This window comes from Musa acuminata, chromosome BXJ3-10, assembly GCF_036884655.1.
Source record: "Musa acuminata AAA Group cultivar baxijiao chromosome BXJ3-10, Cavendish_Baxijiao_AAA, whole genome shotgun sequence".
NCBI classification, from domain to species: Eukaryota; Viridiplantae; Streptophyta; class Magnoliopsida; order Zingiberales; family Musaceae; genus Musa; species Musa acuminata.
In genome coordinates, this window is record NC_088358.1 from 29,369,975 (window position 1) to 29,385,880 (window position 15,906).

General features: G+C 46.3%; 3 protein-coding genes across 4 annotated transcripts; 2 read left to right on the forward strand and 1 right to left on the reverse strand.

Moving 5' to 3' along the window:
- Positions 1–5,545: 5,545 nt before the first annotated feature.
- On the forward strand, positions 5,546–9,077 carry LOC108951460 (LEAF RUST 10 DISEASE-RESISTANCE LOCUS RECEPTOR-LIKE PROTEIN KINASE-like 1.4). Of its 2 annotated transcripts, none has more exons than XM_065170945.1 (4): positions 5,546–6,339; positions 7,318–7,347; positions 7,420–7,689; positions 7,782–9,077. In XM_065170945.1, exons 1-4 carry the CDS (start codon positions 5,589–5,591, stop codon positions 8,960–8,962), a joined length of 2,232 nt encoding a protein of 743 aa, XP_065027017.1. In that variant the 5' UTR covers positions 5,546–5,588; the 3' UTR covers positions 8,963–9,077. The 2 variants fall into 2 exon arrangements, with proteins under 2 accessions (XP_065027017.1, XP_065027018.1); XM_065170946.1 differs by having other exon boundaries at positions 5,547–5,813; positions 7,782–9,074.
- A 292-nt stretch (positions 9,078–9,369) lies between these two features.
- LOC135650461 (probable calcium-binding protein CML18) lies at positions 9,370–10,096 on the forward strand. The gene has a single exon (XM_065169812.1). The coding sequence runs from the start codon at positions 9,372–9,374 to the stop codon at positions 9,963–9,965; it is 594 nt and encodes a 197-aa protein (XP_065025884.1). The 5' UTR covers positions 9,370–9,371; the 3' UTR covers positions 9,966–10,096.
- A 1,091-nt stretch (positions 10,097–11,187) lies between these two features.
- On the reverse strand, positions 11,188–15,263 carry LOC135650441 (delta(7)-sterol-C5(6)-desaturase-like). Its single transcript, XM_065169773.1, has 3 exons — positions 14,843–15,263; positions 12,284–12,589; positions 11,188–11,645 (listed from the first exon to the last, which is right to left on the reverse strand). The coding sequence occupies exons 1-3, from the start codon at positions 15,072–15,074 to the stop codon at positions 11,353–11,355; spliced, it is 831 nt and encodes a 276-aa protein (XP_065025845.1). The 5' UTR covers positions 15,075–15,263; the 3' UTR covers positions 11,188–11,352.
- Positions 15,264–15,906: the final 643 nt, after the last annotated feature.

The window sequence follows — 15,906 nt, forward strand, 5'->3', positions numbered from 1 at the left end:
CTTTGGACGTCGCATTCGCTCCATAATTTTGGCTATGTGGTATGGCACGGTGACCTCTCTGTTTCTGGCTTCTACCCGTCTCCCAACGACAGGGAGAGCGAATGATTTCCCACTTTGTCCTCTCCTCTCTCTCTCTCTCTCTCTCTCTCTCTGCTTCCTTGACAAGGGGTTTATGTGGTGGCGAGTGGAAAGCGGATTGGGTTGCCATTCTGAAAGGTGGTGTACTCTCTGTGCAATTGTATTAGGATACTCTTAACGAGCCAGAGATTCTCCAACCACAAAACAAACAACTCTTTTTATGATCATGAATGAATACGCAACTAAAGAATCGATGGGGAGAAGAAAAGCACGAATTCTTTAGCAGAGAAATCAACGAAAAAGATCGATGGATGACAGTAGGAAAGAAGGGGACAATTGCACGGCATTCTGCTGCTGCTCCTTCGATCTGCCATCCTTTCTTCCCCGTGGATATGGTCGGAGCAGAGGGAGCTCGTGGCGAATAGGGAGAAGACGAGACCAATTCCTAACGCGAGTCTGAAACTTAAATTCTACTTCGACTCCAAATCATCCGAGTTTCGGACTCTTCCTCTTACTACTAAATCCTATTCCGAATCCAATTAGAATTTCTTTCCGACCCCAAATCGGAATCTCCCCGTTCGAGAATATGAGATCTTCGGAATGTAGTGATTGATTCTGTCGATCCAAGAGACCACCCATTCGTTCCTCTTCCCGTGTCTCTGCTAGTGGGAAACGCTGCTGTGCCCCCAAGAGGAGATGGAGGGAAAACCACCACCGCCATGGCTTCTGCCGCGATTGACGATAGCACTCAACACAAGCCGTGCAAGTTGATGTCCTGTTACGCTACTAAATGCTTTCCCATGGCAGACAATTAGCAGAGGTGTTTTTGCTGGACTCTAAAACAATAAGCACGATAATGCACGCAAGAGCCAACCAAAGATTTGCTTAATCTCATCATCAAGAAGAAGAGTTGCACAGTTGAACAAGGCGTACAAAGATATGGCTTCGGTGGCATTTCAATGTCACCGACGCTTCCTTCCAACATCTCAACGACTCTGCTCATGGAAGGCCGATTCGGCGGCGCGGTTTGTATGCACCACAACCCAACCAACATCATCTTCCTCGGGATCTCCTCCGTTTCCGCCGTCACATCACCAGCTCGCAGGTCATCTTCACCTCCATCCAGATACTGGTAAATCGAGTGGGGGAAGCATGCGTCGCTCGGCCTATCATCTGCACGTGCTTTTATGTTCTTTCTTCTTCCCACCATTTCCAACACCATCGTTCCGTAGCTGTAGACATCAGATTTGGTCGAAACCGCTCCAAAGCTCCTGGAGAACACTTCCGGCGCCATTTACCCTATCGTTCCTCTTGCCTCCGCCATGGAGAGTATGCTTTCCTTCCTAGGGCACAGTTTCGCCAACCCGAAGTCTGCTATCTTGGGGCAGAAATCCTCATCGAGGAGGATGTTGTGAGGCTTGATGTCGAAGTGCACGATGCGGGTGTTGCAGCCTTGATGCAGATACTCGAGCCCTCGGGCGATGCCGATTGTTATCTGGTACAGTTTGTCCCAAGGAAGCGATGTCTCGGGCGGATCGGAGTAGATGTACCTCTTCAGGGAGCCATTGGGCATGTACTCGTAGACCAGCCTCTTCTCTGACCTTCTTGGCAGAATCCCAGAAGAGTGACGACGTTGACGTGGGCGGTCCTGCCGATGCTGGCGACTTCGTTGATGAACTCCTCCTCGTCTTCCTTGGATCTGCTCAAGATCTTGACAGCAACCAGACGACCGTCTTGAAGTTGACCTTTGAACACGCTTCCGAATCCACCTCGATAAGGGTAATAATGGCGACATGATACGCCACGACGTCAGTCACGCCTGGATGACACTCTGCCCCAAAGAGGACAATAATGCCGACGCGATATGCGTTGACGTCATCCGCTCCCAGACGATGACTTCAACGTTGTCTGACCCAACATGCTTGGCTAAGGCAGGGGAGAACCGAGGCTCGGGCATGGCTCGCCCATGCCCTGCGACCGTTCGGTTCCCCATGCAATGCCAGCGGCAATGTCAGACGCCATCAGAGGTACGATCCTGCTCCTGCGGGCAAGCACATCAAGTAACACTAAACTCACCTATAAATACCCCCGAGTTCTAAACGAATAGAGGGAGAGCACTTCTTCATCCAAAATCCACTCCGCATCCACTAACTTGATCGTCGGAGGGGTTGGGCCGAGCTTCCGACTCGACCTGTGTGCAGGTGCAAGAACGGGGTCGCCTCTTCCTGACGCTACGGCAAAGCTTTCCTCCCGACGCGACGTCCCGACCGGACCACCGTAATCGGCCACCGGGAGATCTCGAGAGACGCCGCGCAAGATCCCCGTCATTCGGATCCCCAACCGAGCCGCGTCGGCCCCGAGGCCACGGCATAAAGTTGTTTACACCAACACACCTTGCCCGACCTTCTCACCAAAGGATTTGGTTATCTTCTTTAGATATCGATACTTGTATCTCTGGGGGACCAGGGATTCGTACTTCTCCAAGAAATCATGTCCGTGTCCCTCGCGTGTGTTTCTTGATCTGAGCCAGGGGTTGGGCCTTTTCCGCACGTAGATGAATATTGCAGCAAAGGCCAGCAGGAGACCCACGACTCCTGCCATCGAACCTGGAACGTGGAGGAGAGCAAACGATGCATGAATGCATGGCGAAAGAAGGATGAAAACCCATGAGAGTTTCTTATCTAATGCAATACTCTTTGCGAAATGGCCCTTTCCTGCAGCACAGAGACCGTCGGAAACAAGAATTAGTCCATGCACAGAGACCGTCGGAAACAAGAATTAGTCCTGCAACACAGCCATAACTAAGGTGATCGGATTGAACTCACTGCAATTCCTGGGACTGTGCCGTCCGTCCGGGAAGATACACACGAATGACGCCGATGCATCGTCATGACTGCACCGTCCGTTGCTAACTGTGCATTCCCAGTAAGCATCGGCTGCTCCCCACTCCACCAGAAATCTATTCTTGAAGAGACGCTCGATGTCTTCTGTGCTACTCCTTTCTCCTCCTCCGTCTCGCAACAAAACCGGTGCCCTTGACGTGTTGCATCGGTTCGGTGGTGACGGCGGTGACGTCGAGTTGTCACCATAGCACAGTCTATTCTTGTGGTATAAATGGGCGGCGGCGCCCAGCAATTGTAGAAGAAGCGGAGCTCTGTGTTCACCGCGCTAACTCTGAAGAAACCGGGGAGGTCCACCCGTATGTCGTAATTGGGAATAGCGCAGCCTTCATCGTTGAAATTTTTGTTCCTAACCCAAAAGGATTTGTTCCCGTAGAAGATGTCGTGACGGTAGTAGGAACTGTTGTAAGAACTCACCAGAATGGGAAGACCATCCTCGCAGGAGAGCTCAAACGAAGAAAGTCCACCACAGGGAGGTTGCCGTGGGTCACGGAGCCAAAAGGGATGGCTAATGTTTGTGACGCGGCCACAGCTCATGGCTTCACACCCTGCCGTGGCTGGTTTTATCAGGTACAGAAGTAGACCAACAAGCTTTATCATCACTCCCAGAAGCATGATTTAGTTTTGTGAGAAGACAGAGAAGAAGAGAACGAGGGATGGGATGCTAATGATCAAAGGCTTGCCGGTAGCCGACTTTGACCTCGACTCGAGTCTTTTGGAGAAGACTCGTATGTGGAGACTGCAAAAGCCTTGGCGTGTGGATTGATCGGAAACCGTGTTTTGAGTTGGGACAGAGGAAAAGTGGTGTAAGGATGACCATCAGACCAAATCAACGCAGAAACAAGAAAAGGATGGAGGCTTAAGGCAGCACGGAGTCGAAGTCTCGGAGCTCAAGTCGCATCAGATCGTTTTCCATGGACACATAAAAGTATGAATGCTGTGTCAGCAGTGTCTTTTCTCTTCACCCGATGATTCGGAGACATCTTGGAGAAACTAGAATTTGATCCTCAAGCATCGAGTTTTGACCTCAAACGTAAAAGATTCTCGTAGCACAAGATTTTTGACCTTGCATTTAGGAAACCTCGAAGATCTAATGAATACAATTATTCGAACGCGAGATTCTTGGCCACTGTTCTTGCTCGATTCCAATGCAAACTGGGACCTCCGCAACTCTCGCCGGACGACCATTAATTCCTGGAGCGGATGGATCTACGTGCAGCGTTCCAGCACCAGGAAGGTGCGTGTGGAAGAGGAGATATAGTGGTCCTGCTTTCATTCTTCTTTTTTCTGCTTTTGCTGCTTTCATTTCATTCTAGGGGCGGAAAGGCGTCTCCTCTCCTGCTGATGCGATGCTGCTTTGCTACAAAGCCACGCCTGTTCTTCTCCTTCGCACAGAACCACCGAAGCCCTCATCGATCATCGTCATGGCCTGCGCCACTAACGAGGTTGACATCCACCATGTGTATCACCAAGTTCTTCTCGTTCGATACGTAAGTCTCGATGAATTGCACGTCTGCTTGGCTTCATATCATTAAATCGAATCATGTGGCGCCAATCACGCGAGAGAGAGACTCTGCTGCAAAGACACGAGGCGAGTTTGCGTCTGCAATTGCTGTGCGGAGGCAATTGTACCAAGTCGATCGAAGTCAACTGGACACGGTCAAATCTGATCTCTCACATCCTCCGGCATATGAAAGGTTAATATTCATTTGAACTTCTTTCATTTTAGTCATTGACCTCATAAAATTTTATAATTTACTCATATATAAAATAATTTATATTTTTCAAAAATATAATATATAAGTTCTTATCGAGTATATAAATATTAAAATCTATTTACATGACATATTGATTCATAATAAATTATTAATAAAATAATATATATAATTTTAATTTTTTTTTTAACTGAAACCTGTGACGAGATGATGCAACATCGTCGAAATGACCAACTAACGACAACAACACCGAGCTACTGCTACATAGGGTGTCAAAAGCTCATAAATTTATCGTTAGCATGAGAGAGGGTGCATGTGTATAATATTAATGGTTATTTTCATGACGACATCTTATTTTATTATTAATGGAGTAAATTTAAATTACATATATTATTATATTAAATAATTTATTTTTAAAAATAGTATATCATATAAGTAAATTTTAATGTCTATTAATTTAGACTTAATGAAATGAGCTTTGTTATATTTGTAAAAATATAAAAATTAATTTAGATATAAGTAACCATAAAAGTTTAAATAGTATATTGTCAAAATCACGGACTCGACTAAAATAAAAATATGAAAAGCTTGCTTTGCACTTGCCCTTCATAATTGTTGGTGCTTATTCAGCATAGTAGAAGCATCTCCCGTGGAACACGAAATCTGCTTTGATCCTAATGTCGCCTTTTCCAAGTTCACACAGCCTTTTCTACTTGTCTAACACCGTCGTCACAACTTCCCGCCAAGCCACCGAGCCTTTTATGTGTCCATAGAGCAAAAGACTTAGTCATCGACGTTGACCGAGCAAGTGTTGGCATACTTTAAAATCCCCCTTCCAGTATTCTTTTCCTCCTCCTCTTGCTCCTTTCTGTCATCTCTGTCTCCCTGCCGAATTATGCTTGGCTCACTGATGCTAAAGCTCGGTGGCCTCTCTCCCGTCCTGCTCTTGGTGAGCTGCATCGCATACCCGCTAAAACCAGCCATGGCAGGGTGTGAGGCCAAGAGCTGTGGCCGCGTCACAAACATTAGCCATCCCTTCTGGCTCCGTGACCCACGGCAACCTCCCTGTGGTGGACTTTCTTCGTTTGAGCTCTCCTGCGAGGATGGTCTTCCCATTCTGGTGAGTTCTTACAACAGTTCCTACTACCTTCACGACATCTTCTACGGGAACAAATCCTTTTGGGTTAGGAACAAAAATTTCAACGATGAAGGCTGCGCTATTCCCAATTACGACATACGGGTGGACCTCCCCGGTTTCTTCAGAGTTAGCGCGGTGGACACAGAGCTCCGCTTCTTCTACAATTGCTGGGCGCCGCCGACCATTTATACCACAAGAATAGACTGTGCTCCTAACGCCACCTTTGCGCTTGTCGGTGGACGTTATGGTGACAACTCGACGTCACCGCCGTCACCACCGAACCGATGCAACACGTCGAGGGCACCGGTTTTGTTGCGAGACGGAGGAAGAGAAAGGAGTAGCACAGAAGACATCAAGCGTCTCTTGAAGAATGGATTTCTGGTGGAGTGGGGAGAAATCGATGCTTGCTGGGAATGCAGTCTTAGCAACGGACGGTGCAGTCATGACGATGCATCGGCGTCATTCGTGTGTATCTGCCCGGACGGACGGCACAGTCCCAGGAATTGCAGTGAGTTAAACCATAACACTTGGACTTTAGTCCATTCTTCTATACTGGATGTTCTTTTACTGGCTTCAAGAACAGATCGATGACATAGTAGCTAGCATCTGAGCAGTCTCTTTCATCTCTTCAAACAAAACGAAAGAGCTGGTGATGTTGCTTTCAAACTTGATGCCAATTTCCTCTCTGTTGACGATGATTTAGTTTGAGTTGGAATCGAGACAATTAGGGGAGACTTTCCAGTGATCGCTGTAGCTTAAGATCGTGTCACATATGGTCGTAGTATAGTATTATTTACATTCAACGATGTTGAATCAATCCTTTAATCTTGCTGACCAAAGTCAATATACTCCTGAGTGGGAGTAATATCTCTAAATAAAATATTCACTAGATATATTCAAAATTTGTTTGTTCGATGCAATCACTCTCTGCAATGCTTAGACACCTCCTTTCTTTGTTCACATGATATCTATCCTCTCCTTGTTTTTCAAGTCTTCTCATGGACACCAATCTCAAGCTTTCATCAAGGGGTTCAAATTTACAAGTCAAAGGGCCAGGAAAACAAGGAAGAAGATGGACCAGCTTGATTCCCCAAAATGTGTCCAACGAAATTTGGAGGACAACCCTTCCGATCCTTTTCCAGGTAGGTTTTTAGTCAATCTGTCCAATACAACCATTGGTCAGTCGTATAAGGGATACGTAACCGACCGGCCACCAAAAGAAAGGTCAAAAGGACTATTGGGTCAAATGAGTGCATAGAGAATCAAGCTAGGCATCAGTCTGCTGTAGTGCAGAGTTGATGATACTGTTTCACATGCCAGATCTATCTTCTTGCTTGCGCTGCGGCAACTCGGTTGGGATCAAAAGCCACCGTTCCATCTTGATGCAGTATCGGTCATGATTTCTCTTATGATCGTCTTTGCCAGCATTGCAATCATGATTTAAGCTCTGCGCTGACTTCTTTTTGTGGTGGTTATTGTGTGGCAGGATCTAAGAGCAACAAGCGGACTATGACTGGTAAGAAACTTACATTTCTGACCCGGTTGATCTCCTTACCGCTCTCACATCCTTTGCCATCAATGTCACCAGCAGGAGCAGCTTGCGTGGGCGTGGCAGGCTTGGTCGTGGTAAGCCTCCTCGGACTTCTCTTCTTCCGTCGCGAGATGTGGAAACGGCTGATCTCTTCAGTTCCGCTACATCGGACCGCCTCTTCTGGGTCAACTTCCGAGCAAGATCCAGAGTTCGGCGGCGAACGATTCGTCACCCAGGTCTTTAAGTACGAGGAGCTGCAGAAGGCCACGGGTGGCTTCAGTTCCTCCAATCAACTTGGCGATGGTGGCTTCGGCACCGTTTACAAAGGCACATGCAAACCTCACCGGATTAATGTATCCTCACATTTTCCCCCCATCCAAAGCTCTGTCTGCTCATTTGTCGACGCTTCCACGGTGCAGGAAATCTTCGTGATGGTCGCACGGTGGCCATCAAGCGACTGTACGAGCACAACTGCAGGCGAGTGGAGCAGTTCATGACGGAGGTCCGCATACTCTCCTCCCTCCGACACCCAAACCTCGTTACCTTGTACGGCTGCACCTCCCGTCGCAGCCGAGAGCTCCTCCTCGTGTACGAGTACGTGCCCAACGGCACTGTTGCAGACCACCTCCACGGCCCCCATCCAAAGCTCTGTCTGCTCATTTGTCGACGCTTCCACGGTGCAGGAAATCTTCGTGATGGTCGCACGGTGGCCATCAAGCGACTGTACGAGCACAACTGCAGGCGAGTGGAGCAGTTCATGACGGAGGTCCGCATACTCTCCTCCCTCCGACACCCAAACCTCGTTACCTTGTACGGCTGCACCTCCCGTCGCAGCCGAGAGCTCCTCCTCGTGTACGAGTACGTGCCCAACGGCACTGTTGCAGACCACCTCCACGGTCCCCGTGCAGGCGAGGCAGGCCTCCCGTGGGCCACGAGGATGAGCATCGCGATCGAGACGGCTGATGCGCTCAGCTATCTCCACGCCGTCACGCCCCAAATCATACACCGGGATGTCAAGACCAACAACATCTTGCTCGACAACAGCTTCCACGTCAAAGTCGCCGACTTCGGACTCTCCCGGCTCTTCCCCGTCAACGCCACCCACGTATCTACCGCGCCACAGGGCACGCCCGGCTACGTCGACCCCGAGTACCATCGGTGCTACCAGCTCACCGACAAGAGCGACGTCTACAGCTTCGGGGTGGTGTTGGTGGAGATCATAGCGTCGAAGCCGGCCGTCGACATCAGCAGGCGGCGGCACGAGATCAATCTCGCTGACATGGCCATCGCCAAGATCCAAAACGACGAGCTGGATCAGCTGGTCGATCCGAATCTGTGGTGTCAGTCGAACTGCGAGATGATAAGACAGGTGGCCGAAGTAGCGTTCAGCTGCTTGCAAGCGGACGGCGACATGCGGCCTACCATGAAAGAGGTTGTCGAGGCACTGCGAGGGATAGAGGACGCTAAGGGCGTGGAAGCTGATGCCATGGTGGAGGAAGACGACTACTTGCTGAAGGAACGGCCGGCATATCCAATAATAATTCTCAGTCAAAGTAGGTCAACTACATCATTATCCAATAATAATTCTCAGTCAAAGTAGGATCGAGAATCATCTTATCAAGTAAAGATCCGTCCGTGGCCTGTGCTAAACGTACTCCTCCTCGGCTGTACCTGCAAGCAGGAAAATACATTAATATCCTACATATCATAATAATCGTGCCTTGATTCCATGTGGATTTACGGTTACCGTTGAGCTCTACCTATGATGTGGACGAGTGTGCTACGTCAATGATGCTACTCGCATCGTGTCCTGGTCAAGTTTTGCAAAGTCAATCGGTATGCTACGTGTCAGATAACTAGAGAGCCAGGTGGATGGTATAAATATTAGGGCTACCAATTGGGTGCACGAAACTGCATCCTTCGTCCCCAAAAAAACGCGTAAACCCATCGCCCGCATTAAGGTTTACGCGTAATCCATCGAATGCCCTATCAAAAACGGCACTTGTTGTATGACGTATCGTATTCCTTTCTCCACACAAGAGGAAGAGACCATGTCGAGCGCCGAAAGCTCGTCGCCGCCTTCGCCCTCGCCCTCGGCCTCCGCCGGTCTTCACTGCATGGACGACCTGCGGAAGGTCTTCGCGCGCTACGATGCCGACGGCGACGGCAGGATCTCCGTCTCCGAGCTCGCCGACGTCCTCCGCTCCCTCGGGTCCGACGCGTCCCCCAGGGAGGTCCGCGGCATGATCGCCGAGATGGACGCCGACGGCGACGGGTTCGTCGACCTCCAGGAGTTCGCCGACTTCCACCGCCGCCGCCGCCGCGACGACGGCGCCGAGGAGCGGGAGTTGCGGGAGGCGTTCGACGTGTACGATCTCGACCGCAACGGGCTGATCTCCGCGGAGGAGCTCCACCGCGTGCTGAGGCTCCTCGGGGAGAAGTGCTCCGTCAAGGACTGTTCCCGGATGATCCGGTCCGTCGACGACGACGGCGACGGCAGCGTCAACTTCGAGGAGTTCAAGAAGATGATGACCAACGGCGGTATTCGCGGGCGCAAGTCCTCCGCGTCCGGTCGCGGCGGCCCATCAAGTTCCGCCGCCTGATCCGAGATGCAGGGCTGCTGGGATTAACGAAATCTGACGGTGTAGGTTAGGGTTTAGTATCTCATCCTATGTGTTGGATCGAAGTTGCGTTTCTTCGCAAGAATTGTGTCTAAATATCTGATTCGGTTTCACTGTTGATTTGCCTGTGGGAATAATTAGCGTTGGCACACTAGAATTCAAACTGCTAACAAATCGAGGTAGAAATGTTATGAAGAAATTAATTAATTACTTAATTAATAGAAAAAAGGATACGTTTCGCCAATCAAATAAGTTGGGACTATATTCTTTGCTTTTTCTGCAGATAAAGGTTCATCCCAACGATACTTATCGTTTATGATCACCCGGTCCAACTTGCATAAAAATCTACGTAAATTTTTTTATTTGCATATAAATTTAATGGAAATCAAAGCACATAATTTGCTTTTGTTCGCGGTTTAGATGTTTCTAAGAACGAATCCTCGGCAGACAAGTTATAGATGGTGGATTGTGGTGAAAGACTCTAATAAATTGGGTATCCCGAGAATACACAGAATCTTTCTTATTGTGGAAGCACCGAGTCAACGGCGACTTTTTCATCCAAAGGTGCGCCTTATATTAAGACCGTACGTAAGGTTTAAGCAAAATGAAACGCGTAGGAAAGCGACCGAACCGGTTTTCATGGGCAGGCGGACCCACCACGACGTCTTTTGTTTAGTGCATATTTGGTTGGGCTCACTAGTGTACAAAAATAATGGGCTAATTGGGTGTAAATGACCCGTTAACGAACGGGTCACAATCCCTGGGCCCAGAGCCGACCCGACCCGCAAGTCCGGTTCGTACGGATCGGGTCCGTGAGTTCGATGCACACGAAAAGAAACAAGGCGGCAAAAAATTGCATCAATCTTCTACACAGCCGATGGAAGATATCAAGAAAAGAAATAAAGACACAAAAAGGCTGCACCAATGTCTATTCGGCTAAACATGTTGCAGATGGCAGTGATAAGAAGCAAGAAGAAAGATTCTACGACTTTGCACCGACATTAATATGACTAAACACAAAGCAGAGAGAAATTAGTGCGCAGTATCGTGTTGACCACATAGCCTCTGACCCTCAAGCTTCACTATTGTTCATGAAGTTTTTGTTCGAGTCAACAATTCGACAACGATCTCCATGTAGCAACTTAGGGAGGCAACTCAATTATCATACACTAGACCATTTAAAGATGGCATCAACAATGCTAAATTAAACTTAAGAAACAGGACCAACTTAGTTAGGGAGGCAACTCAATTAATCGTACACAAGACCATTTAAAGATGGCATCAACAATGTTAAATTAAAATTCAGAAACAGGACACATGGGGACTTTGGCGGCTCACTCACCTGGAAGAATCAATCATTGGATCTGCATCAATCTGCCTTTTTGAATTCCTCCTCAGGATCTCGAAGAGTTCCAAATATCTGATCCATCCATACCGTGTAGTGCCCGTAGTTGTGCCGGTATGTGGTATGATGGATTGTATGGTAGCCTGCACCCATAACAGGCCAAATCTTACCATGGATGCAGTCGTGGATGTTTGCCGTCCAGACAGCCTCACAGAACAGGAGAAGTATGTGAGTCCTGAAATGGCTTGGGACAAGAAAGAGAGCTATCACATGTGGCACAGCCTGCAATATCCCATCCAATGGATGGAATGCCAATCCTGAAAGAGGCAACATCAGTTGCTACCGATTTCATGTTAGATAAATGAGAAATGTTGTGATATTTGCAAGCGAGAAGACCTTGAATGCCAGTATAAAGTCAGACTGTCAAATGAAGGAAAGGTTACACGTGAGCAAAATTTAGTAAATCCAAGACTACTCACAGGTCCTTACTATTAACAAGCAACCATGTAATTAATTTAATCATGTAGCATTAGGTCATGGTTTCTTGTAAATGTTTCCAGATCTGTCAACCACTACTAGCTCTAGAAGATATGTATACATGCGTTATTCACATTATAAAGTGATTCACATGGATGCTTATCCTTTTTGTCATACACTTAAACCTGCATTTAGAATAAGTTTGTTAGTACATGTAAGAGAAAGAGAATGAGTGATGATTTCGTTTTAACAAAAGTTAAGTCATCTAACATTCAATTTCCTAGAAAAATCATATCAATTTGAAACCTCAGGTTCACAAATATGAAGAATAAAATTTCAGATACTGACAAGTTCATAGTTTTCCTCTCTAAATCTTATAACTTTAAATATAAGTTTTGGCAGAACTCCTAAACAATGTGTGAAATATTGAAAGCAGAATCACATGTTAACACAAGCAATGCAATGTATGGAGACTTACCAGCAAAAGGAGAGAGTGTATTCTGCTTATTGTAGATGTGATGTGTTGCATGAAGATACTTGTATAGTGGCTTTATGTCATGCAACTCTCTGTGCATCCAGTATATACCAAACTCAACAATCAATAAATATATTGTTTGGTAAACAATGTAAGCTGGCCAACCAACTTCTACTACACTGGAAAAGCATCTGGTCCATCCATTTTCAACCATGTATTCTGAAAGTGTTGGGAGCATACAGTACCAGGGCATAGCCTTCATTGCAACAATTATCTGCAGAAGCATTGCTTTGTTTGAAGGTATAGAATCTGCAGTGGCGAAGAAAATTAGAAGAGGATTAGAAAATAGCGTACTAGCAGAGGAGACTGACCTTAAAACTCTCCCGGTAGGCAAAGGCATCAGTTAGTGTATTGATTATGTGACATGGCAGAGAAAAATTTGATCATCTCAATACATTAGATCCTAGCAACATAAAATCTAAGAAGGTGCTGGATGTGTATAAAAGAAAAATCCCTTCCAGACCTCATTCAAAAGGATTAAAAAAAACATTTGTACAAAAAGGTAAGAGAAATTGCAGCAATGATGTGCTTTTGTAAGTCGCTTCAAGCTAGTGGTAACATTTTCAACATCAAACCACCATGTAGGGACAAAGAATTGCAAATTACTCACTCTCTCGTGGCCATTGCTTTTCAAATTAAGCTTCCTAGATGACAAAATGTCCATCTTTGAAAGGAAAGTTCCTTAAAGAAATATCTTCATTGTCATCCAACCAAATAAAAGATGGGGCTATCTTCAGATCAATGATGAAAATTTCTCGGGCACATATGTCGTCATATCCCTCAATTCCTTCTTTTTGTCAAAACAAACAACAAAAAGCACACATTTCATTTCAAATAACTGAAATGAAATACCAAACGAGAGAAAATGATGGAAAAAATAAAAATAAAGAAGACAAGAAAAGGATGCACTTCATCCCGAATCAAGATACACATATTCAACAATATGGAAGAAACATCAAACAGGCTTTCCACCACAGCAGTGCAAGTCTGAGAGTGGTTCTCGATAGCACACATATTCTTTTCCATCACTGCTAAAATCATAACATTTTTAAAGTCTCCACTAGAAGATGATATTCACGAGAAGGATTAAGCAATAGATGACCATGTCCCTAGTCAAACAAGCATAACTGAAATATCATTAAATGCAGGTCCCATTCTTTGAGACTCAGACGCTTTTACATCCAGAAAATCATTGATAGTTTTATTCTTAATCTGTTCATTAATCATATAACTTCAAAATCGAGCTTCTCCGATGAATATCTGATGCAAAGACCAAAAGTTAATCTCTATTCGGCTTGCTCTCATTAACCTTAGCTCTAAGTTTGGTTTTTGTTAAGAAAACATTGAGACAAAATTTCAAAATTTTAACCTACAATAAAGGAAAAGCATAACAACAGGGAACGAGGCAAGTTTAAAGTAATAATTTGCAACTGAATTCAATCTTATAACCTATGCATTTAAGTGAGCAAGTGTACCCTCATTTGGCAACTTTGATCAATATATACCATCCATTAGATATTAAATCCTAGCAGAAAGTATTTTCACCTCATTTCAAGTACGAACTGAATCTATCAGTATCATACAACTTGACTGAAAAAATGTAGCAAATTTAGCAAAACCATTCCAGCAGGTAACACAAATTTCTCAGTCTTATTTAAGCTAATAATATCTAAGAATGGTCAGGCTTAGTGTTCTTTCCAGCAACCTAGGGTTCATAAAAATCAAGAGATGATTCTTTTAAACTTTTATGCCTGATGTCTCTTCTCAAAGACAATAATTCTTGAAACTAGACTAACTGAAACCACATTAGTTTCCACTAGAACAGAACTCTCAGAAGCACATTATATATGCAGATGGTTTCTTAGAACCAACCAATTCAACATAAATGGCAAGGAATATTTGTGCAAACGTGCCCAGGCAGAATGCTCTGATGGTTTCAACCTATCGCCAATTTGTCATAAAATAGCACCCAGTCCAAGATGAGGACAATCTGTGTGGAAAAAGAAAGCAGCACAAGATGCTAACCCAAAGAACCCAAAACCCATCCAAGAAAAACCACATTTCATCATCAAGGTCAAGAAAGAACAACATTTGAGGCACTTAAGTAACCAGAAAACATGAGATAATTAAAGAAACCCAATCTTTATATTTATTTTTTCCCTCGCAATGAGAAGGGGAAAAGAAAAGAACAAAATCACAAACCAAGAAATCGCCCACTTAGACCGCAGAAATCAACAAAGGAGGTCATGGAAATAGAAAGAAAGAGCATGATGATGAAACATCGTCAAGGAGAAAAAAGAACAAACATTGAGTGCCCGAGGAAAAAAGCACAAGGAGAGAAAGATGATCCCAACAGGGAACCGACTTTTGTCCTTCCCAGCAAGAGTCCAGAAACAATAAGAAGAATAAGATCACAAAAACAACGACTGAGATGAACTTGACCCAAACGAGTTGATAGAAAAAGGGGACGGAGAGAGAGAGAGAGAGAGATGCGAGGGAGACCTTTGGGGATGTAAACATTGCGCTTCAAGTAGTAAATGTGGAAGCACCAGAGAAAGCCGGAGACCAAGTAAAGGGCGGTGCCGCCGATGTAGTTGCGCAGCCACGACTGTAGCGGCCGTGGGAGGCGCTTCCAGGAACCGCCCGGCACGAGCGCGTCCAGCACGATCCCGTTGTACCAGTCCGTCTCCTCCACGAATTGGTGGAGGCACTCCGCGGCGATCGTCGTCCCCATCCTCGCCACCGGTGCAGGATCCCTAATCAGGAGGGAGCGATGAACCAGAGAGCTCGGCGAGGAAGAGATTTACAGCAACGATGCCAACACCTCCGACAACCACCACAACCTCCACTCCAGATTTATAAGGGTCCATCGCCGTCCGGATCCCTTCACCGTCAAATCCACATACCGACTTGTGGTCTTCCCTTCCAAGGAACTATTAGATCGGACCACGTGATCGCAACACATCATGCTTTAGAATGAAACCGAGCCTTGATCGATGGGATGGTGGCACCGCGTCGACCAGTGCCCGTTCATAGAGCGGTGACGGAACTCCAAACACGCTGAGAATATTTGTTATTCCTACGCCGGTTAATATGACTCAATGGCATCTGTGTGCAAACAACTCTCCCACTCGAGGAGGAGGACAGCTCAGAGAACCTGCAATAGAATAAAAAAGGATGGTTGTAGAATATCAGTAGAATCTTTTCATTTTTCTTGCGAACTACGACGGCGAGTACTGCCGTCTACACCATCCACAAACGCCAGGAGATGGATCACCATAACTCGCCAATTGGGAGCCACGTAAGGGTCGGTGTTGACTGGGTATGGGACGAGTAAAAATCGTTTTTTATCTTTTTTGTTCCCTGGAATGCACGTGAGCACGAGATGGTTCCGGTGCTTATACCGCATCGGGATCTGATTGGTGCACGACTCTTACAGCAGGGAGCCCAAAACTGTGTGCCGTTCCTGTGGACTCCGATACCTCAGCGCGGCGCTAAGTTCGAGTCTGAATTAGTTTTATAGATCCGATCGACATCCGATCCAATCGTCCGACTCTGAACGTGTC

Coding starts and splice junctions, on each gene's coding strand:
- LOC135650461 (XM_065169812.1), top strand. CDS start 9,372: ATGACGTATCGTATTCCTTTCTCCACACAAGAGGAAGAGACCATGTCG.
- LOC108951460 (XM_065170945.1), top strand. CDS start 5,589: ATGCTTGGCTCACTGATGCTAAAGCTCGGTGGCCTCTCTCCCGTCCTG. Junction 6,340..7,317: donor GCACAGTCCCAGGAATTGCA/GTGAGTTAAACC, acceptor ATTGTGTGGCAG/GATCTAAGAGCAACAAGCGG. Junction 7,348..7,419: donor CAACAAGCGGACTATGACTG/GTAAGAAACTTA, acceptor CAATGTCACCAG/CAGGAGCAGCTTGCGTGGGC.
- LOC135650441 (XM_065169773.1), bottom strand. CDS start 15,074: ATGGGGACGACGATCGCCGCGGAGTGCCTCCACCAATTCGTGGAGGAG. Junction 12,590..14,842: donor CAATGTTTACATCCCCAAAG/GTCTCCCTCGCA, acceptor TCGCCACTGCAG/ATTCTATACCTTCAAACAAA. Junction 11,646..12,283: donor TACACTCTCTCCTTTTGCTG/GTAAGTCTCCAT, acceptor TGCCTCTTTCAG/GATTGGCATTCCATCCATTG.